This window comes from Gobio gobio (genome assembly GCF_949357685.1).
Source record: "Gobio gobio genome assembly, chromosome: 21".
In the NCBI taxonomy this organism is placed as follows: domain Eukaryota; kingdom Metazoa; phylum Chordata; class Actinopteri; order Cypriniformes; family Gobionidae; genus Gobio; species Gobio gobio.
Genome location: NC_137117.1, coordinates 13,422,622 through 13,443,757, shown reverse-complemented (window position 1 = coordinate 13,443,757; position 21,136 = coordinate 13,422,622). Strand labels below are relative to the sequence as shown.

At 39.8% G+C, this 21,136-nt stretch overlaps 1 protein-coding gene across 2 annotated transcripts in view; it reads left to right on the top strand.

Moving 5' to 3' along the window:
- tmco4 (transmembrane and coiled-coil domains 4) overlaps positions 1-20,867 on the top strand; it is a 30,860-nt gene extending 9,993 nt beyond the window's left edge. Inside the window, exons 9-15 of one of the 2 annotated variants that reach the window (XR_013815498.1) lie at positions 2,737-2,901; positions 4,843-4,979; positions 9,725-9,809; positions 10,051-10,168; positions 12,836-12,953; positions 17,958-19,546; positions 19,924-20,867. Coding sequence is in view for 1 of the 2 variants with exons in the window: in XM_079803511.1 (XP_079659637.1) it covers positions 2,737-2,901; positions 4,843-4,979; positions 9,725-9,809; positions 10,051-10,168; positions 12,836-12,953; positions 17,958-18,500 (1,166 nt within the window). In the remaining variant the exon portion in view is untranslated. Of the gene's footprint in view, positions 1-2,736; positions 2,902-4,842; positions 4,980-9,724; positions 9,810-10,050; positions 10,169-12,835; positions 12,954-17,957 lie in introns of both variants that reach the window. The other variant, XM_079803511.1, reaches the window with a different exon arrangement.
- The last annotated feature ends 269 nt before the right edge of the window (positions 20,868-21,136 follow it).

The following is a 21,136-nucleotide window of genomic DNA, read 5'->3' as shown; positions in this document are numbered from 1 at the left end:
GAGACGAGAGAATTATGCATTTTATTTCTGGAAAAAATCCTCAGATGATGCAAATATCATCATTTTACGTCATCGGAGGATTTTTTGGCCAGAGGCTTGAGACTACAGCCAGTAGAAGTTAGTTTTGCATGTTTTAAACCCGCCCATAGGCGGTGGGATCTGTTCAACTAATGCACTAACGCAACAGACGTGATTGGAGTCTGAAATTACATAAGTTCAAAAACGTTAAATAATGTTTTATCTACAAAGCTTGGGAGGAGCAAGAGTTCACGTTCGCAAGAGTGGAGAGTTACTCAGCCCATATGTGTTGTAACGTTAGCATAACACTATAAGTAAATTAGCTCGTTACTTTGCTAACTTTGCTAACAACTAAAGGCTACTGTGTGATCAGAAATCGTGTTGAATATTAGCGAGTTCTTCTATAGGCTATAGGCTGTTCTTCATCTGGGAAGGTGAATATCGAAGGAATCGCGTTGTCCTTCAGACTGGCTCTCTTCATTCCAAGCACATCGGTTCGTAGTCTTCCTGCTTGAAACAGCGACTGCACACCCTCTGTTTTTTTAGGTTTTCCGTATTAGTGTCCTCTCCAAAATTCGGGTGGTTGATACCCCGCAGCCACTGTTTGCACCGCTCCAAATTTTTTAACCGGCAAAGGATGAAAACTAGGCTTGCTACGATAGTCGGTGTTGCCGGTGTTACCGGTGTCCAGACTCAACACCGGTTACATCACTTGCCCACCGTGGCACCGCCCACCGTCTTTTTGATTTTTTTATAGTAATAAAATAATTTAGATCAGTTAGAGAACAGACAATACAAATAAAAACTGAACGTATCTGCTTAATAAAGCAGGATCCGACCGTGAGTCTCGGCAGCGGCAGGAGTCATTCATCAGATTTAAGAGTGAGGAGCTGACTGAGATGATCGCGGAAGATTTGGTTTCAAAGCGAAACGTAAAAGCGCCTATTTAAGGGAGTTTGTCATTTGTTTTGTTGTTGTGTTTTTCATTAAAAATAATAGGCTAATGAACCCACAATTCAAGCAACCCGCAGCCGAATTGGCGCTAATTCAAAACTGAAAGTAAAATGTGCACGGCCGCACAGAGCGCGCATTGTTTACTTTGGCCTGGCTCCGCAGTGCGAGCCTCCGCGCATTTATTTTTTGCCGCGCGCACCCTCGCGCTCGTGCGGGCGCGTCGAGTATAAACAAGGGGACGAACTGTTATTCATTCATGGCGTGCATCTCAATCATAGACTGATCAATGCTTGATCAGTGCCCTGACTACTGAACTAGGGAACTGATTGAGACGCACCCATGGCCTCACAGAGCACGCATTTACAGACGAGCTGTCATTCACGGTGTGCGCGCACTGGCGCGTTTTCAGTTCAGAGCGGTCGTGTGCATGTTACTTTAGATTTAAAAGCCTCCGTCGGTGATACCGGTATTACCGGTGTTGTCACACATCAATTAACCGGTGGGAAAATTTCCTCACCGTCACATCCCTAATGAAAACTTACTGTTTGTCCTTTTCTGGTTTTGGCTGTACCTCCCAGTACGAAGCAACTTAGCACCATTTGGATGGAAAATACACTACTGTTTAAGTTATTTTAGGAACTAGCTCATCACGGAGACTCACGATATAATGCCGTCTTTTTAGTTTCTAGTCAACTAACGTTAGAAACGGTAGGCGTGGCTTGGGAGTGGCCTCGTAGGGCAGCGAAGCAAGTGCATTCTGGGAGTTGTTGTCTTTCATCCACATGAGCCAAAAACAAATGTTCTTGCTTTTCTCAGTCTAGAAGGCACCAACTTATAATAATAATTATAATTTCACATTTCTACTACATAAATGACCCAGTTTAAAAACACATAAATTCCCAGCGCTGAAGTACCCCTTTAATATTATGTTTTAAAGGCTCTTGTGTTAGTACTTAAACATGCACTGTATATTTGGACTTTATTATTTATTAAAGGGGTCGTGAGGCTATTTTAAAAGTTCATTATTTAGATTATTGTCTGTAATAGAATAGGTTAGCATGCTTGAATGTTAAAAAAAATTATTTTTCACATACACATACATTGCAGCTCCTCTATTCCTGGTCTGTCTGAAACGCTCTGATTTCTACAAAGCCCCTCCTTCCTAAAATCTCAGAGCGCTCTGATTGGCCAGCTGACCCAGTGCCAAACACCTCAAGCGTGTGTCGGAAATGTAACGGCTTCAGCTTCCAAGGCTTCAAGTAATTGTAAACACACACAGATTAACGTATGATAGGGTATGATACTATCAGTTCAAGTCAACATCAGATTTTGATGATCAAGCCAATCGATTGAAACCAGCTTTACAAGCACGACTTGAGCAGAAAGTTTCACATTCGTTTTTGGATGGCCAAACAAAGCGGTTTTGCTTTTGCATCCAAACACACAGCATCTCCGCGACATGATGACAAATTCACTAAAGCCTCGTCTTCTCTCTTTCCGTATGCTTTTGTCCGGGCCTTATGCTAATATTTCACATTGTTGCGCAGAGGTTTGAGGACGTAATATCTAGACTTCGATCGAGAGGTTGTAGGCATGTGACTTCTCTGTCAGAAAGAATAAATCCCTTTGTGGGAGACAATGAGCTACACGCTATAGTAAAAGGCACACATTAAAAAGCATCATATGACCCCTTTAATGTAATAAGCACAAAATAGCCATGAAATATTGTTCACACTGAGGTTCAGATTCGATTGCCCATCATAGGTTCGTTCCAGGCCCCCTGGTCCAGTCTAGGAGTGTGTGGCGAGCAGTACTGTCTGAAGTGGGAGTCGCGTTATTTATTGGACCTGGGCTCTATTCTGGACTCATTATGGGATGGGCTTGTTAGTGTCGTGGCCCAGGAGGCCCTCAAATACACCGTGCTCTCAGGTATGTCTGCTTTACTATACCAATGCTGGTTAGCTATTAAAAGTTTGTACATGGTTTGAGAAAAATAGAAAGTCTTTATCTTACCTTATTTATGGGAGTCTTGAACTTTGCAGTCATATTAATTCACTTTATCTAAAGTCTAATCTGAATTGGGCCATCTCTCACAGTCGTCCTGGCAGGGATGTGTCAAATACAGAGGAATTGTGTCTAATAGTTTCAGTTTCTTTCATGTGTGTGTTATCATGAATGATGATTGTTGGAATTTGTATTGTTTCGCTGAGTGGCCATTGCATTTCACTCTCACATTCATTCAGACGTGCGCTTGAGTTTTGCTGTCCATTGTAGTAGAATCATAAAATGAAAAATGTTCTGCTCATACTCATTCTAAAAAATGTTATCCATTAATATATATACACCGATCAGGCGTGAATAACATTGATTATTTCTTTATCACGGCACCTGTTAGTGGGTGGAATATATTGCGCTGCAAGTGAACATTTTGTCCCCAAAGTTGATGTGTTAGAAGCAGGAAAAATGGGCAAGCGTAAGAATTTGAGTGAGTTTGACAAGGGCCAAATTGTGATGGCTAGACGACTGGGTCAGAGCATCTCCAAAACTGCAGCTCTTCTGGGGTGTTCCCGGTCTGCAGTGGTCAGTCTCTATCAAAAGTGCTCCAAGGAAGGAACAGTGGAGAACCGGCGACAGGGTCATGGGCGGTCAAGGCTCATTGATGCACGTGGGGAGCGAAGGCTGGCCCGTGTGGTCCGATCAAACAGACGAGCTACTGGAGCTCAAATTGCTCAAGAAGTTAATTCTGGTTCTGATAGAAAGGTGTGAGAATACACAGAGCATCGCAGTTTGTTGTGTATGGGGCGGCATAGCCACAGACCAGTCAGGGTGCCCATGCTGACCCCTGTCCACCGCCGAAACCATCAGAACTGGACCACGGAGCAATGGAAGAAGGTGGCTTGGTCTGATGAATCAGGTTTTCTTTTACATCACGTGGATGGCTGGGTGTGTGTGCGTCGCTTACCTGGGGAACACATGGCTCCAGGATGCACTATGGGAAGAAGGCAAGCCGGCGGAGGCAGGGTGATGCTGGGAAACCTTGGGTCCTGCCATCCATGTGGATGTTACTTTGACACGTACCACCTACCTAAGCATTGTTGCAGACCATGTACACCCTTACATGGAAACGGTATTCCCTGGTGGCTGTGGCTCTTTCCGCAGATAATGCGCCGCCACAAAGCAAAAATGGTTCAGGAATGGTTTGAGTAGCACAAGTTTGAGGTGTTGACTTGGCCTCCAAACTCCCCAGATATCAATCCAATCGAGCATCTGTGGGATTTGCTGAACAAACAAGTCCGATCCATGGAGGCCCCACCTCGCAACTTACAGGACTCAAAGGATCTGCTGCTAACATCTTGTTAGACGTCTAGTGGAGTCCATGCCTCAATTGCTCAGGGTTGTTTTGGCAGCAAATGGGGGACCAACACAATATTTAGGTCATATGTTAAGCCTGATCTGTGTATATACCATATATATATATATAAATATAGCTCTGGAAAATTGTTTCCTTTTTTTTATATATATATAATATATATATATATATGAGCAATATCCACGAGTAGCAGTGCAATATGGCCGTAGGTAATCACAGTGTGCCGATACACAGCCATATCGCACTGCTGCTTGTGTGATATTGCTATCAGCCTTGCAAAAATGTACTTGTGTGATATTTCCCAGCAGCCTTGCAAAAATTTATAAAAATGAAAGAAAAAAAACAGCTCATATAATATTTAGTTTGTCCTCCTGAGGTTGATAGTCAATAAATTACATTTTATACCCTGTTTATTGAAAGCATTATGAAAGAATGATTTGTCACACATTGCTTCGGGCGTCCAGAATAACCACATTACTGAGTGTCTTGTCGGTGCTCAGGCATAGTGACCGCTCTGACATGGCCTGCGTCTCTGCTGGCGGTGGCCAGTGTGATCGACAACCCCTGGGGAGTGTGCCTGAGTCGCTCAGCGGAGGTGGGGAAACACCTCGCACAGGTGCTCCGGAGCCGACAGCAGGTCAGAGTCAAGACAGTGATTTCTTCTAGATTCTCCATTAGTCTATGATGTTTGCAGTTCAGCACAACTTGTAATGACTGATTCAAGGAATGTTACAGGTCACATTCAATTATTGAGCAATATATATTGTCTACGATAATATCGTCATTGTTGTTTTAACGATATGCGATCTTACATTATCGAGTATATCCATCACTTTACAAAAACACACCCAGCGAGTGCACGCATACTCTACGTGATGTAGTATAGTAGGTTAAGAGTAGTGCGTGTGAAGTGCATGCTTTCACTGCGTGATTTAGTCTATTAAAATGCATTTATAATACCCCTACAATTCAAGATAAGGGGTGAAAATGCCCCTGTATGTCTTTTTATATTTATATAATTTAATATAGTTAATATCACACGAAGAGTGACTTTTTTTCTCCATTGGATTTTTTACAAATTTCAACAAGTTCAATAAACAAGAAGTTAATATTGTAAACTTCCATCCATTAGCCCAAAACCGGATGCTAACGGCTTGGTCAAAAGGAATTCTGCGTGTAAGCCTTTTCAGCATTTTCAGCAAGTTCTCTTAATTTATTGACATCTCATTTTAATATCTGACTCCATTAATAATTTTATCTGACTCCAATTTTATGTGACTCCATAAAGTGTGTTACGTTTAGAGTTTATCAGCTGATTTTACGATTAGTTGCGATTTAATTTAGATCGTTGATCTTCCTAGTTTTCAAATTCTTTCATCAAGAGACCCAATATCCCACTATTTTAAACACAATATTGCCAGTTTTCCCTCCATTTTACGCCAACGTAAATAGTTCGAAACAAGCCACAACACTGTTTTGTGTCTCTCTGAACAACACACGGCAGTGTTTCGTTCCTGAACGAATCAACTTTTTGAGCAAATCGGTTGAATTAATGATTCAATGACTCACTCATTAATGAATCAGCCCTTTGAATTAATCAGTAGAATCTCAATTACACTCATTAACCCTTAAAGGGTTAGTTCACCCAAAAATGAAAATTCTGTCATTAATTACTTACCCTCATGTCATTTGACACCCGTAAGATCTCCGTTCGTCTTCGGAACAGAAATTGAGATATTTTAGTTGAAATCTGATGGCTCCATTGGCACAATGGCACCTTACACTCTCAAGACCCTTAAAAGGTACTAAAGACGTCGTTACAAAGTCCATCTCACTACAGTGTTTCTACAATAACTTTATGAATCGGCGAGAATAGTTTTTGTGCGCAAAAAAACCCTAAATAACGACTTATATAGTGATGACGATTTCAAAACAAGGCATCATGAAGCTTCGAAGCGTTATGAATCAGTGAGCCGAATCATGATTCGGATCGCGTGTCAAACCGCCAAACTGCTGAAATTGGCGATTCAAACTGCTCATTCGACCCGCTGATTCATAACGCTTCGAAGCTTCATGATGCTTTGTTTTGAAATCGTCATCACTATGCAAGTCGTTATTTAGGGTTTTTTTGCGAACAAAAACTATTCTCGCCGATTCATAAAGTTATTGTAGAAACACTGTAGTGAGATGGACTTTGTAACGACGTCTTTAGTACCTTTTAAGGGTCTTGAGAGTGTAAAGTGCATTGTGCCAATGGAGGCCTTTCAGAGCCATCAGATTTCAACTAAAATATCTTCATTTCTGTTCCGAAGATGAACGGAGGTCTGACGGGTGTCGAACGACTTGAGGGTAAGTAATTAATGACAGAATTTTCATTTTTGGATGAACTAACCCTTTAAAGACCTAGAACATTTTTGGGGCGCCTGACTTGCCTCTACTTTTCTTTGTTTTTCTCACCCATTCTTAGCCTGGCTCCGCCCTCCTACGTACTTCCACTCAACTTCATTTTCCTTCAGTACTCCCTCTGGGACTGCGGTATATTCTTAGATTTTTTTCCGAACAAATTTGTACCAGTCCAATCAGAGGGTAAACATTTCTGTTTGGCTCAGGGGAACAACCCACATGCGTTTCCTTGACGAATCAATGCTGCAGATTTTGATGATGCATCCACGCTCACCACGGAGCCTCTGAATAATATACTTCTGAAAAGCTGAGATTCTCCTCTTTATGGTGCATTTTACAGCATACAGATTGGATTAGCGGTTCAAAAGTTATTAAACATTTTAGAACAATAGTTATTTTTAGCCGGGGCGGCTGTCTAGGTCTTTAAGGGTTAACACTGACTTGCTGCCACCTACTGGCATATCATACTTCTCATATTTCATTAAAGTATCTTTTCATTTTTAAAATCATTTAAATTTTCAGCGTTTTATGTTTAAAACATCAAAGCTTCTGTTTCCTCTGCATTGCAAATATGAATTTAGTTGATACTGATTTCATTTGATTGGTAACAGCCCTATTTAATTGAATTTATTAATTAAATGTAAGAATTTTGACACAACAGATGTTGCATACATTTAAAGCAGCACTAGGTAGGTTTTGCTCTCGGGGTCCCCCTACAGTTGGGAAACAGTATCGTCCTCTACTACTGTCGTAAACTCTGTCATCCTTCATCAGGGGATGCATCGCACGTGCATTTGTTGACATGACAACCATGACGCCGCATTCACACGGGGCGTCGGTGTCAATGCTTCTCGGCCCATGTGAATGCGGCATGATAGCCCTGAACACTGCAGGAGTTCACATGCAGGTGTTCTGCTTGCGTCGCGTGTGAAATGTCTTCATCCCAGGTACAGTGGCATATGTTTCAGCATGTCATATGAATATAATTTCATGTTTTTTTTTTTTTTTTCAAACGCCAAATGATCGCGATGCTCACGTTTACAAGCCAGCGTCATTATAGTAGCCTAGTCTATTGGTTCCCGTTTTACAGAATCTATATGATACTTCAATTCAATGTTTGAGTGGTAGGTAATAACCATATATCATCAATATTATAATATCAAGCTACCATAGATTAATCTGCAAATTTGAAAAATCGATTTGCATTATAGCTTGAGGAAAGACAAATAAACCAATATCACAGACATGTTAGGTATCCTAAAATATGATTTTGTACATCTTATGTATTTACTTGCAAGAATGTAGCCCCTCCTCCTTCAGCTCACGCCAACGAGCAAACGCTGGCCAATGTTGATCCTCGTCCTGCCTTTAATCCGATCACTTTCTCGTTTCCTCTTTTTGCTTTCCTCCGACAAAACCTTTGCTTTCTTATTTTTCTGTGCTGCTTCGGCCATGACTATAACATTCGGCAAACAAATGATAGTTGGGCTCGCACGTCCGAATTTAAGGAAGTGGGGGTGGTGGTGGAAGTGACGTATATGCTGTAAAGCAGTCGAATTATGTAGTTCTTTTTGTTCTCGGGTTACTACCCGAAACCCGAAGTTTAAATGTGCGATTAAAAACAATACAGACCCCATCAGGCTATGGCAGATGTGTCATTCAACCTATTGTAAGTCGATGTATCATCACAAGAGTCTTGAAAATATACTATAAAGGTTGAAAAGTTACCTAGTGCTGCTTTAATTAGGTTAGAAAAAAGGACTTTATAAAGGTAAAATGCCCATAAAAGGTCAAATATGAATATGAAGAATATCAAAAGCTCTGGGAATCAGCTGTCCACGGCAGTCCTAAACCTGCCAAAGTACCAACACAAGAACACACTCAGCAAAATATCGTCGAATTATTGTTATCGATAAAATCACAGAAAATATTGAGATATCATTTTTTGTCTATATCGCACACCCCCATTCGATTATGATAAGGCAGTCTTTTAGACTTGTCCCTTAGAAACAAAATGTGTGAGCAGAAAGGCAAAGGGGATCATTTTTCATTTATTATTTAAATTGTACAGTAACTTCAAAGGCACAAGCATGCTGTCAGCATACTAATTAATCCTGCAAAGTTTGACATATGAAATAATAGTCAGAATTTTTTAAAATTGAACTCTGTATTAAACCCTAAGACAAAATGCAAGTTTGCATGAGTTTGCATGTGTTTTTGGTTGAATATCATACTGGATAGGCTTTTATGATTCATATAGTATGATATATGAGAATATTGATCTCATACTCAAGGAAGAAAAAACATCTACATTTTATTCCGAGATCCAAGCTGAGCAAAAATATGGAATTTTGCTGATATTTACTGTATGGCAGAAATTCTGATAGCTTGTAATGTGAATCTTTATAACTTGCATATACTATAATTGTACTATATCTCCCAATAATATGTTTTAGTTTTTAAATGTTTGGTTTTATGATCAGAGCTCTGTAGTTTTTATTGTGGAGGCAAAACATATAAAGCAATGCAATAGATTGATGAACGAAATCAACAACAAATCAACGTTTCTCAAAAGCCTGATGGATCATACTCGCATGTTAACATGATTTTTCAAAAAAAAAAAAAAAGATGTATGGATAATCAAGTAATCCTAAGTTGCTTCAGTCCAGTAAATGTTTTTTATTTTATTTTTTAATATCAGTAAATATTTCACTGCAAAAAAACTTGGGTCCCACAACCAGAAGGTGGACGTTTTTACAATTACATAAAAAAGGCCTTTTACTTGCAAAAAAAAGTATAAACTAAATGTATAGTAATAGAGTTTTTTCAGTTTTTTTTAGGCCTTAGAAATTTAAGTACCAAATATGATAGATGTATACAGCTAGAAATGTCAAGACTAATAAAATGAATAGGATAAACCTGGAATATTCTTTTTCAAATGTGTGTTTAACCATCTTCCTTTTTTCCATCTTTGTGCAGGGAAAGCGCCCTGTCAATCTAATTGGCTTTAGCCTTGGAGCTCGTGTCATATACTTCTGTCTAGAAGAGCTCGCTAATGATCAAGGTAAGCTTTCTATTCATTGTGCAGAGTTGGTGAGATTGAGGAAAAAATCCTTTTTATCTTTGAGACCTTGCGTCTTAAGAAGTGTCCATGTGAGAGAGCTGGATATGGCCAAATGTCACGCAAGCCAGACTAAGTAATGTTCTCTTTGTCAGCCTAATGAAAGATGGAATCTGAGAGGTGCGAGGCTGTAAATGAGAGTCTGATCACATTGAAAGACACTCTGTCTCTTATTATCGGGCAGGTAGTGAAGGTGTGGTGGAAGATGTGGTGCTGCTGGGGGCCCCTGTGGACGGCTCCGAGAAAGCATGGCAGAGACTCTCCAGGGTAGTGGCTGGGAAGATTGTTAATGGATATTGCAGGTAAGACGCTTGTAGTATTACTTCTAAGTAGGGATGTCCAGAGCCGATTTCAAAGTTCGGGATTGGGGCTGAAAGGATTTTTTAACTGATATTATGAGCTATCCTGGATCAATGTGGTCTGTTTATTCTCGCCACGTCCGCACAAGCACGAAGGTGCACACAGCAAAAATGACACCATTGCGGTCATGCACATTATGTGCGCGAGAACCTATTCCGCGTGGCGGTGTGCACAACATTTTTTGTAACTTTGCGCACACCTCCGCTTCTGAAGATGCACGACTTCGAGCTGATTCTGGCCGAGCAGGTACGTCTGTACTGGCGTCTATAACAGCACTCAGTTTGTGCATTTCCTAATTCATTCCTTACATTTACCAAATGAGCAGAAATAAGCCCTTTTAATGAAAATAAAGGTCCATGTTTAATAAAAAATGGAAAAATGTTCATAAGAATGTTTAATGAAATTAGAAAATGTTTAAGAGATTGTTGTTGAGTTTAGTTTAATATATACACTATATTGTCAAAAGATTTGGGACGCCTGCCTTTACATGCACATGAGCTTTAATGACATCCCATTCTTAATCTGTAGGGTTTAATATGGAGTTGCCCCACCTTTTGCAGCTATAACAGCTTCAACTCTTCTGGGAAGGCTTTCCACAAGGTTTAGGAGCGTGTTAATGGGAATTTTTGACCATTCTTCTAGAAGCGCATTTGTGAGGTCAGGCACTGATGTTGGCTCACAGTCTCCGCTCTAATTCATCCCAAAGGTGTTCTATCAGGTTGAGGTCAGGACTCCTTGCAGGCCAGTCAAGTTCCTCCACACCAAACTCACTCATCCATGTCTTTATGGACCGACGCTTTGTGCACTGGTGTGCAGTCATGCTGGGACAGGAAGGGGCCGTCCCCAAACTGTTCCCACAAAGTTGGGAGCATGAAATTGTCCAAAATGTCTTGATATGCTGAAGCATTAAGATTTCCTTTCACTGGAACTAAGGGGCCAAGCCCAACCCATGAGAAACACCCCCACACCATAATCCCCCCCTCCACCAAACTTTACACTTGGCACAATGCAGTCAGACAAGTCCCGTTCTCCTGGCAACCGCCAAACCCAGACTCATCCATCGGATTGCCAGACAGAGAAGCGTGATTGGTCACTCCAGAGAACACGTCACCTCTGCTCTAGTGTCCAGTGGTGGCGTGCTTTACCCCACTGCATCCGACGCCTTGCGTTGCTTTTGGTGATGTAAGGCTTGGATGAGCTGCTCGGCCATGGAAACCCACTCCATGAAGCTGTTCTTGAGCTAATCTGAAGGCTTTACACACACACACACACACACACACACACACACACACACACACACACACACACACACACACACACACACACACACACACACACACACACACACACACACATACATTCAAGCTTCCTTGTCCCATATTCATAACTGTGACCACAGTCTGTTTACAATGTCTACATTGTAACGTACCATTGTACATCTACCAATGTCAAAATATATACTTTATATACAAGCCTATATAGGTTTCTACCTAATACCGGTACTTCTGAATGGGCTGAGGCTGGGATTTAGCAGGTTTGAAGTGAAAGTATTTGATGAATGTATACTATGTGCAGAGAGCATTCACTTAGTCTCGTTATCTCATTTTTGACCTAGGTGGCTTTTAAAAGCTTTCGCATTGGAAGTCTTCATACATATATATATATAATATAATATATATATATAATATAATATATATATATATAGTAATAGTATAGTAATAGTAGTTATATTGGAATCACTCCATAGTGCTAGATGCCCCTTTTTTTACATTTGAGCCCCTGAGAAACTCTTTGCACATCCCTGTATACATTGGGTTGATTTTAATAACTTTAATGTATTTGAATTGCGCACAAAGCACTAAGAAAACACAAGTATCGGATTGGAACTGCGTATTGGCAGATACTCAGTATTCATTGACTCGGATCGGAAAATGTTCCATTATGATTACAATTTTAACAGGTTACCCAACTGAACTCTCTTTTTTCTCTGAAAAATAATTTTAATTAAATTATAATTAAAAAAAAATAATCTTACAATTTAAAATAACTGTTTTCTATGTGAATATATTGTAAAATGTAATTTATTCCTGTGATCAAAGCTGAATTTTCAGCATCATTACTCCAGTCTTCAGTGTCACATGATCCTTCAGAAATCATACAAATATGATGATTTGATTCAAGAAACATTTCTTTAATATTATCATTAATGAAAACTGTTGTGCTGCTTCATATTCTTCAGGATCTTTGATGAACAGAAAGTTCAAAAGAACAGCATTTATTTAAAATATAAATCTATTGCAACATTATAAATGTATTTACTGTCACGTTTGATTATGACACCAAACATGTTCACTGTCTGTGTCATTTCACTGTGTCAGATTTTCTGCTTATGAACAGAAGGGAATTCAATGACCACATAGTCTTCATCAATGCAAGAAAACTTTAAATGACATGTCAAATTTGGATATCATTGAAATATCGGTGTTAACTCCAAACAAATTTAGATATTGCGATTTGTATTCTTTTAACTGCATTTAATTATTTTGATTAATCATTGATAATTTTAATGTTTGTAAATATTTGTTTATTTGTGTCATTGGTTGGTTTAGAGGGGATTGGCTTCTTGGATTCCTGTATAGAAGTTCATCTGCCCAGATGTCTGTTGCTGGACTCCAGCCAATCAATTCGCAAGACCGCAAAATAACCAATGTGGATCTGTCATCAGTGGTAAGTGTTGCATCCCTGATGTTCTCAGTAGATGTTCTGTGAGATGCATTTAGATTCACATTCAATTCACTGGCTGCGAGAGCAACTCTTCAACACAAGGTCACGACATTACATTAGCATAGAGTCAAAGTTTAATTTCCTTCAGATGACTTCAAACCTTAACGAACTGAAAGGTACATTTTATGGACAAAAGTGATTTAATGCCTTTTGCAGAACACCCCCTTACATGAATAGAAAGGGCATCGTTAAATTGTCAGCCACAAAAGACTACAATTACTGTAATTACTGTCGCAGGAAGTTCCTCGTTGATATTCAAGAGGAGTCCTTAAATCCAGAGCTGTTACCTCATTAAAAAAGACACAAAAATGTGTCATTTTATGCAATGCACAAATGTAAAAAGATCACCTTAAAATCCCTTCTAAGTTACACAAAGCAACCGATAGTCTGTACATCTCAACAGAGGACGTCAGAGGACGTGATATTGTTAACAAAGGAATGAATCTGAGATATATTCCTTATCTCACAGACACAGAATACAGGTTACATCACATCAGCCTTAATCCAGGACAAAAAAAGACATGCTTGTGTATCTTTGTGAAAGAAGTTTTTCCATGTAAAAAATAGGTAAATAAATGATACAGCTGGCAGAAGATATGGCAAGGTATTTAGTTCAAGAACCCTGGTTATGCGACTGCAATGTGAGGCATGTGAAGAATTGCACCTTCATTCGGCATGTGAAGAAATGTTAATGAGCCATTACATTTGCATTTCCTGAAATAAATACCAGTGCTTGTAAGGCAGTGCAAGAATAGTGTGTTACAGTTTTCAGAGTTAATTTAGGCTTATCAGAGCCACTTTAATCTTTACATACAAACTCGGCAGATGTTACATAATGTCAAGGCAGCTATAGTTAAAGAAATCAATTAAATGGACCAATTCAGTATGCAAATATTGCAGTGACACCAAATGGTGTACAATTCAATAGTCAAAGGGAGATTTTCTTACATTTCATAAAAGTATAAAGTTCATAAGACAAAAATTGAGGGCCTTTCACACTGAGCACGTTTAAGGGATAGTTCACCCAAAAATGAAAATTACCCCATGATTCACTCACCCTCAAGCCATCCCAAGTGTATATGACATTCTTCTTTCAGACGAATACAATCAGAGTTATATTAAAAAATATCCTGGCTCTTCCGAGCTTTATAATGGCAGCCCAAAATTTGAAGCCCAAAAAAGTGCATCCATCCATCATATAACTGCTCCACACGGCTCCGGGCGGTTAATAAAGGCCTTCTGAAGCAAAGCGATGCGTTTTTGTGAGAAAATTATCCATATTTAACACGTTACAAAGTATAATATCTTGCTTCCGGCGGACCGCCTTACGTATTTAACTTACAAAAAAAAACATAACTGGCTTGACGATGACGTCGGACGTAGCATAAGCATTTTGAACAGCGAGAGGCGCTACACTTTCTTCGTAAGTGGAATACGGAAAGCGTATAGATATTTTACTTTGTAAAGTTTTAAAGGGTTAGTTCACCCAAAAATGAAAATTCTCTCATTAATTACTTACCCTCATGTCGTTCGACTCTCGTAAGACCTCCGTTCATCTTCGGAACACACATGAAGATATTTTAGTTGAAATCCGATGGCTCAGAAAGGCCTCCATTGGCACAATGACATTTACACTCACAAGACCCTTAAAAAGTACTAAAGACGTCGTTACAAAGTCCATCTCACTACAGTGGTTCTACAATAACTTTATGAAGCGACGAGAATAGTTTTTGTACACCAAAAAAAATCAAAATAACGACTTTATTCAACAAGTTCTTGTCTTTCGCCTGGGCCTTTGACATAAACTCACAAAGCACCACGACGCTTCATAAAGTTATTGTAGAACCACTGTAGTGAGATGGACTTTGTAATGATGTCTTTAGTGTCTTTTATGGGTCTTGAGAGTGAACCGTGCATTGTGCCAATGGAGGCCTTTCTGAGCGATCGGATTTCAACTAAAATATCTTCATTTGTGTTCTGAAGATGAACGGAGGTCTTACGGGTGTCCAACGACATGAGGGTGAATAATTAATGACAGAATTTTCATTTTTGGGTGAACTAACCTTTTAAATATGGATATTTTTCTTACACGAACCCATCAATTCGCTTCAGAAGGCCTTTATTAACCCCCTGGAGCCGTGTGGAGTAGTTATATGATGGATATATGCACTTTTTTGGGCTTCAAATTTTGGGCTGCCATTATAAAGCTTGGAAGAGCCAGGACATTTTTTAATGCAACTCTGATTGTATTCGTCTGAAAGAAGAAAGTCATATACACCTAGGATGGCTTGACGGTGAGTAAATTATGGGATAGTTCACCCAAAAATAAAAAAAAATATCCCTTTAAGCGACGCAAATGTACGTCACAATAATGCTCTTGAATCGAAAACAATAGATCACTATGGAGCTATTCATACCGGGCGCGATCAATCGCAGGGCGACAAAGCGAGATTGTTTTTTTTCCCGACCAGTGTGTCTTTTTTCCCCCTGACGCGCTGCGATAAAACGTGCCGTCCAATTAGATTTGAGCTTACCCAAGCCGCTGCGGTTGCACAAAAATGTGAGGGTGGTGGCGCTGTTTTGAAAACCTGTGTAAACACCAAAGAAAATATTCCGGAAGAGAGAAGAGAATGGATGTTGAGAGTTTTCATTGGTGTCTGAGGATGCATTTTTAATAATTCTATTGATTTTCCACTGAATTATGCGGTCTGAAGAGCTTGAAATGGCGTAGAGCACTGTTTTCTTCTGTGTGTGTCTGTTATGAGTCAGAGAGCTCATTCGCCCTAGAGCTGTCAATCATATTATGTGATCATAACTTCCACCCTTCCGAATTATGACGTTGTGTTAATTTCCTCGATCTGTGTGTGTCTGTTATGAGTCAGAGAGCTCATTCGCCCTAGAGCTGTCAATCATATTGTGATAACACCCACCCTTCCGAATGATGACGTTGTGTTAATTTCCTCTATCTGAGTTTTGCACCGTTCCGCACATGAAAAACTCAGAGAAACATTTCTACAGATGGAACATGCAGCCAAATAAATGTATGTGTTTTTCATGCGGCTCTGGGTATTTTCATAAAAATAAACAGGTGTAGAGTTCCGTTTATTATAAAGCACTACAAATAATGTACGTCTGCCCATTATTTAATCAAAATCCATTTTAGATTGCAGTCGCAAGTTATTACAAACACTCGATGATGGTTTCTGTGTAGTACCAAACTTTATGTATCTTAAAGGGATAGTTCACCCCAAAATGAAAATTCTGTCATCATTTACATTTAGTCACGCTCAAGTTGTTCCAAACCTGTATAAATGTCTTTGTTCTGATAAACACAAAGGAAGATATTTGGAAGAATGTTTGTAACCAAGCAGATCTCGGCAGCCATTGACTACCATAGTGGGGGAAAAACACACTATGGCTTGGTTAAAAACATTCTAGATGAAGGCAATCAGTCGTTTCACATATAGTGTGAGAGCTCCTTTCATCTGCATTTCGCTCGGCTTTATCGCATCACACTCAGTCTGAAAGGGCCTTAAGAATGAAATGATAAGCATTTTTCATATATTTGAGCTATGTGAGCTATTTTCCAATGTCAACCATAGACTGTAAAAAAAAATGGACGTAGTGTCTGTGACGTCACCCATAGGATTCTGAAGAGCAGTTTTGAAGCATAAAGTAGGGACGAGCTGCTGTTGCCATCATTTCTTCAAAATAGAAAATGGGCAAAGAGGCGGGACATGGGTGGAGCTGAGGTGACGCGATGATTAACAGACAGCAGAAAAACGGCAATCCACCTGTCACTCAAAGTGGCCACGCCCTTAATTATGCAGAACTTTAAGGCTTTATATAATGTAAACAAATGAGTTTTGAAAAAAATTCACCCCGCTCACGGTTGTCATGAAGGGCAAAATTAGCCGTATAGACCAAAACCACAATTTGTCACAGGCTGTAAACTGTAAAGCTTTACTGCTGTAAAGTTGGGCATTTTAACATGGGGCTCAATGAGATTCTGCTCCCTTCTGGAGCCAGTCTCTAGTGGCCAGTCGATGAATTGCAGTTTAAGTCACTTCCGTATTGGCTTCAAGAGAACATGTGGGAGGTTGCCGCTTGATGTCAACCAGTGAAGTTAGAAACATGACTACCCACTGAATGGACTGTTTGTCTATTCCCCTTTTTTACTTGTGGACAATTAAATATTTTATATACGGTGGTTAATTACTGATCCAAATAAAAAGATTCAAAGATATGTTGATTCAGGCCTTTTTTTCACAATGTAAGACTGTGGGAGTTTCTCACCGGTTTTATTGTTTGTCTGGCATAATATAAAAAACGCATGTTATTAAAGCTACACTGTGTGATATTTTCCCCCATCTAGCGGTGAAAAGGTATATGACCATCCAGTGAATATTAGTTTCTGTTCCTCTCAATTCCGATTTCGTTTTAACTCCTACGGTGGCCGATTTAGTCCAAGATTAACATGGCTTCCAGTTCGACCTCGTCCACATTCGACACGGTGCCATCGAGTGTTAAAACGCGAAAGGCGAAGCTTGAATTCACGGGTATGTCCCTCTTTGGCTAATGTACTTTCAAGATGGAGGGGCAACATGGCGACCGGCATTCGAACCCCTCACCCGTATGTATTTTCAATGGCATATTATAAACTTACGAGAATACTTTATTACTTGAAAGAAGTAAATATGCATTAATGAGCACATATATTTTTGAAAGAACTAAGTGTTTTTAGCTAAGAATAAACTAAAAAAGTTACACAGTGTAGCTTTAAAGCTGTATTTTTCTAAAAAAAAAAAAGTTAGCAAGCACTGCTAAAATTAAAATGAGGATATCAATATAGCAATGCATTGCAAGGACTGTAAAAATGTTAGCTAACTGGTAAAAGTATTTTTAACTTGCTTCATGAATACTGACTATGTTCTGTCTGACTTTTAGGTAAAAGGACACCTGGACTACATGCGTCAGATGGACACCATCCTAGTAGCAGTGGGGGTTCCTACTAGGGAAGAGGCTGGAGACATGAGTAGCAAACTACAGCTGGTTCATTTATCTCAGGAAAATCCAGGCACTCCAGAATCAGCTGGTCAGAGCAGAGACAAAGGGGAGCCATCCGTGGACATTTCAAACAAAGATACTTTAGATGTCCCATTATCAAATGAACGGTGGGAAAGGAAGGACTCTGAGAATGGTTGGGATATCCCTGATATATCCGATTTACTGGAATCCATCAGTGAATGCGATGGCATCCCTGAATCCTGTCATGGTAATGCTCATTCGCCGTGTGCTCTTGGAGGCGAGGATCATGTTGAACCATCTCAGGATCAGAGCAAAATAGACAGAGACACTGAAAGTAACACAGACTTTGAGCACACATCCTGGGACTGGGCTGCTGAACACACAAACACAACCTACCAATCGCACACTGGAGAACAGAACCAATTATCCAATGGCAAACCTGCTTGTTCTGAGCCAAGATGACTTTCCATATTTTACTCACAGAATGTGGGTCGGGTCTAGATGGTAAACCTTGTTTCCAACGCTCCCCATTGACTTTGCATTGCGTGAGGCTGCCTCCTTGTCATTTCTGACTTATGACAAAAAATAGAACAATGTCTAAAAGCTGCTATGTGACAAGGTGTACAGCAAACAAGCTAAAAAACAGAACTAAGTTTTTATAAGCTGTCGACCCAAAAAAACGAGCGTTTAAGGAGACAAAAGTGGATACAGGCAATAAGACGTGAAGCATCAGCAGGAAGAATGGGTTGAATGACACTCAATATGCCTACGTGTGCTGTAAACATTTAGTCACTGTTAAGTCAAATATCCAAATGTCAGTTATATATATTATATTTCCTGTCGCTGATTACGTTCCCTTCTAGTGGGTGTAGTTCTCACTCAGTGTAATATAACATGTCGCACATATTGTCTGTATCCATTTTTTTGGTCCTTAAACCCTCGTTTTTTGCATCAACAGCTTGTAAAAACTTCTGGGTTATTGGTTCTGTGTTTTTTAGCTTGTTTGCAGTACACCTTGTCACATATCAGCTTTTAGACATTGTTCTGTTTTTTGTTATAAGTCAAAAATGACAAGGAGGCCGCTTCACGCAATACAAAGTCAATGGAGACGTGGTTTTCAGATTATGACATAGGGCTGTACGATTAATCGAAAAATAATCGAAACCGACATTCAGAACCTCTAACCGACGTATTTTTCCCATGTCGGTTATTTCGGTTTAAGCCAAGTGACTCCGCCCCGTCAGTCACATCAAGTGCAGTTTGCAGGCACACAGACGCTGCGTCCCGAATTCGCATACTATCCGTACTAAATAGTATTTGAAAAAAGAATTAGTATGTCCCAAATCGTAGTATGTTGAAAAGAGTATTCCAAAGATTCCCGGATGGTCTACTATTTCCGGTCAGAATTCGAAGTGCAGATCGACACACACTCTAACAGCTGAAATTGCCCACAACCCATTGCGAGATGGACGAGGATTCGATTAGAACTACAAACGCGGATAAAAAGTGTTAAAAAACTACAAACGTGACGGTTACGCGAGTCTGACGGTTAAGTAGAGAGGATTAGATAAAGAGGTTTGAGTGAGAAATTATCAGTATTTAACCTGACAAAAAGATATTTATTCAATGTTAGCCACATTATATTTCATTTAAATTGAATGTGGAGGACTTTAACTGCGACGATGATTGACAGGGCAGTTTAAACGGTGACGGGACGCACGTAACTAAGCAACAGAGTCCGTTAAAGATGACGAAGTAGTATCTCCTAAAGCTTGCATACTCTTCTGCTACACACTCAAAAGTATGTACTTTTTCTTCACAAAAAGAGTACATACTTTAAGGACGTAGTATATGTAGGCGAATTGGGTGGGACGCAGCAAGAGAGATGCAGGAGCAGTTATATTTGTTTATAGATGCCCAGAATCACTATAGTAACTGCATGTATTACACAGTTTATACAGGTAACGTTAAGTTAATTGACGTTCTTATAGCCTACGCGCTGTCACACACACACACACACACACACACACAAAGACGGCGCGCACAAGCCCCGAAGCCAGATCGCTTTCACTTTCGTCCTCTTAAAGTTTGTCAAGTAAATGCGTTTAAAGGCTTGAACATTTAAAGTGATTGTGCACTATTCAAAAACAACAATACGGAAAATGTATCCGTTCAGTGCTCATGAGCTTTTTTCTGTGAGAGAGAGCCGAGGCGTGTCGCGTCTCTGACAACGCCCTGAAGTCAGATCTTTCACCTGCGTCCTCACAAAGCTTTGTCATTTACGTGTTTTGAGTCCTGCCAGTTTGAACATTGGAGCTCGCACATCACGTGAAGTTCGTGCGCAGAGAGCAGTGCAGAGACGCAGTGTCAACGCTGTCCAGTGACTAAAGTAAAGTCACTAAAGTAGCAGAAACTCAACCGTTATAGGCATATATTTTAATACCTTTGAAGTAAGTACAAACCACAGCTTCATAATGAATAGAGACGGTATGAGTAATTCACACACACACACACACACACACACACACACACACACACACACACACACACACACACACACACACACACACACACACACACACACACACACACACACACACACTATCACTCTCTCATTAATGCATTCAGATAAATGTAATGTAGGCCTACTGTGCTAATTTATCTGTATCTGATGTACAACCAGCAGAAATCTGCCCCATAGACAATAACTGCTGAAAGTGAACCGTTTCCTTCAAGTATTTTAAAATCACAAAGAAATGCACTTTTTCATTAGAAAAAAAATGTCCACCTTTGATAGTAGAAAATATTTACAGTAAAAACATTATCAGGAACTTACTCAAAAACCTTATGAGGGCAAAAAATGGAAAGCAAAAAACAAACAAAATAATCGTTCATTAATCGTAATCAAGGTAAAATGTTCAATTAATCAAGGTTTTTATTTTTGGTGAAATCGTTACAGCCCTATTATGACACGTGTCGCTCTGTCTCTATAGAGTCATATTTGCTGCTATCAAGATGAGAATTGGGCGTAGGGCTGCTGCGGGACTCAAATAAACCATTTTTAGTGACCAGTTACCATCTAGACACCACCCAGAATA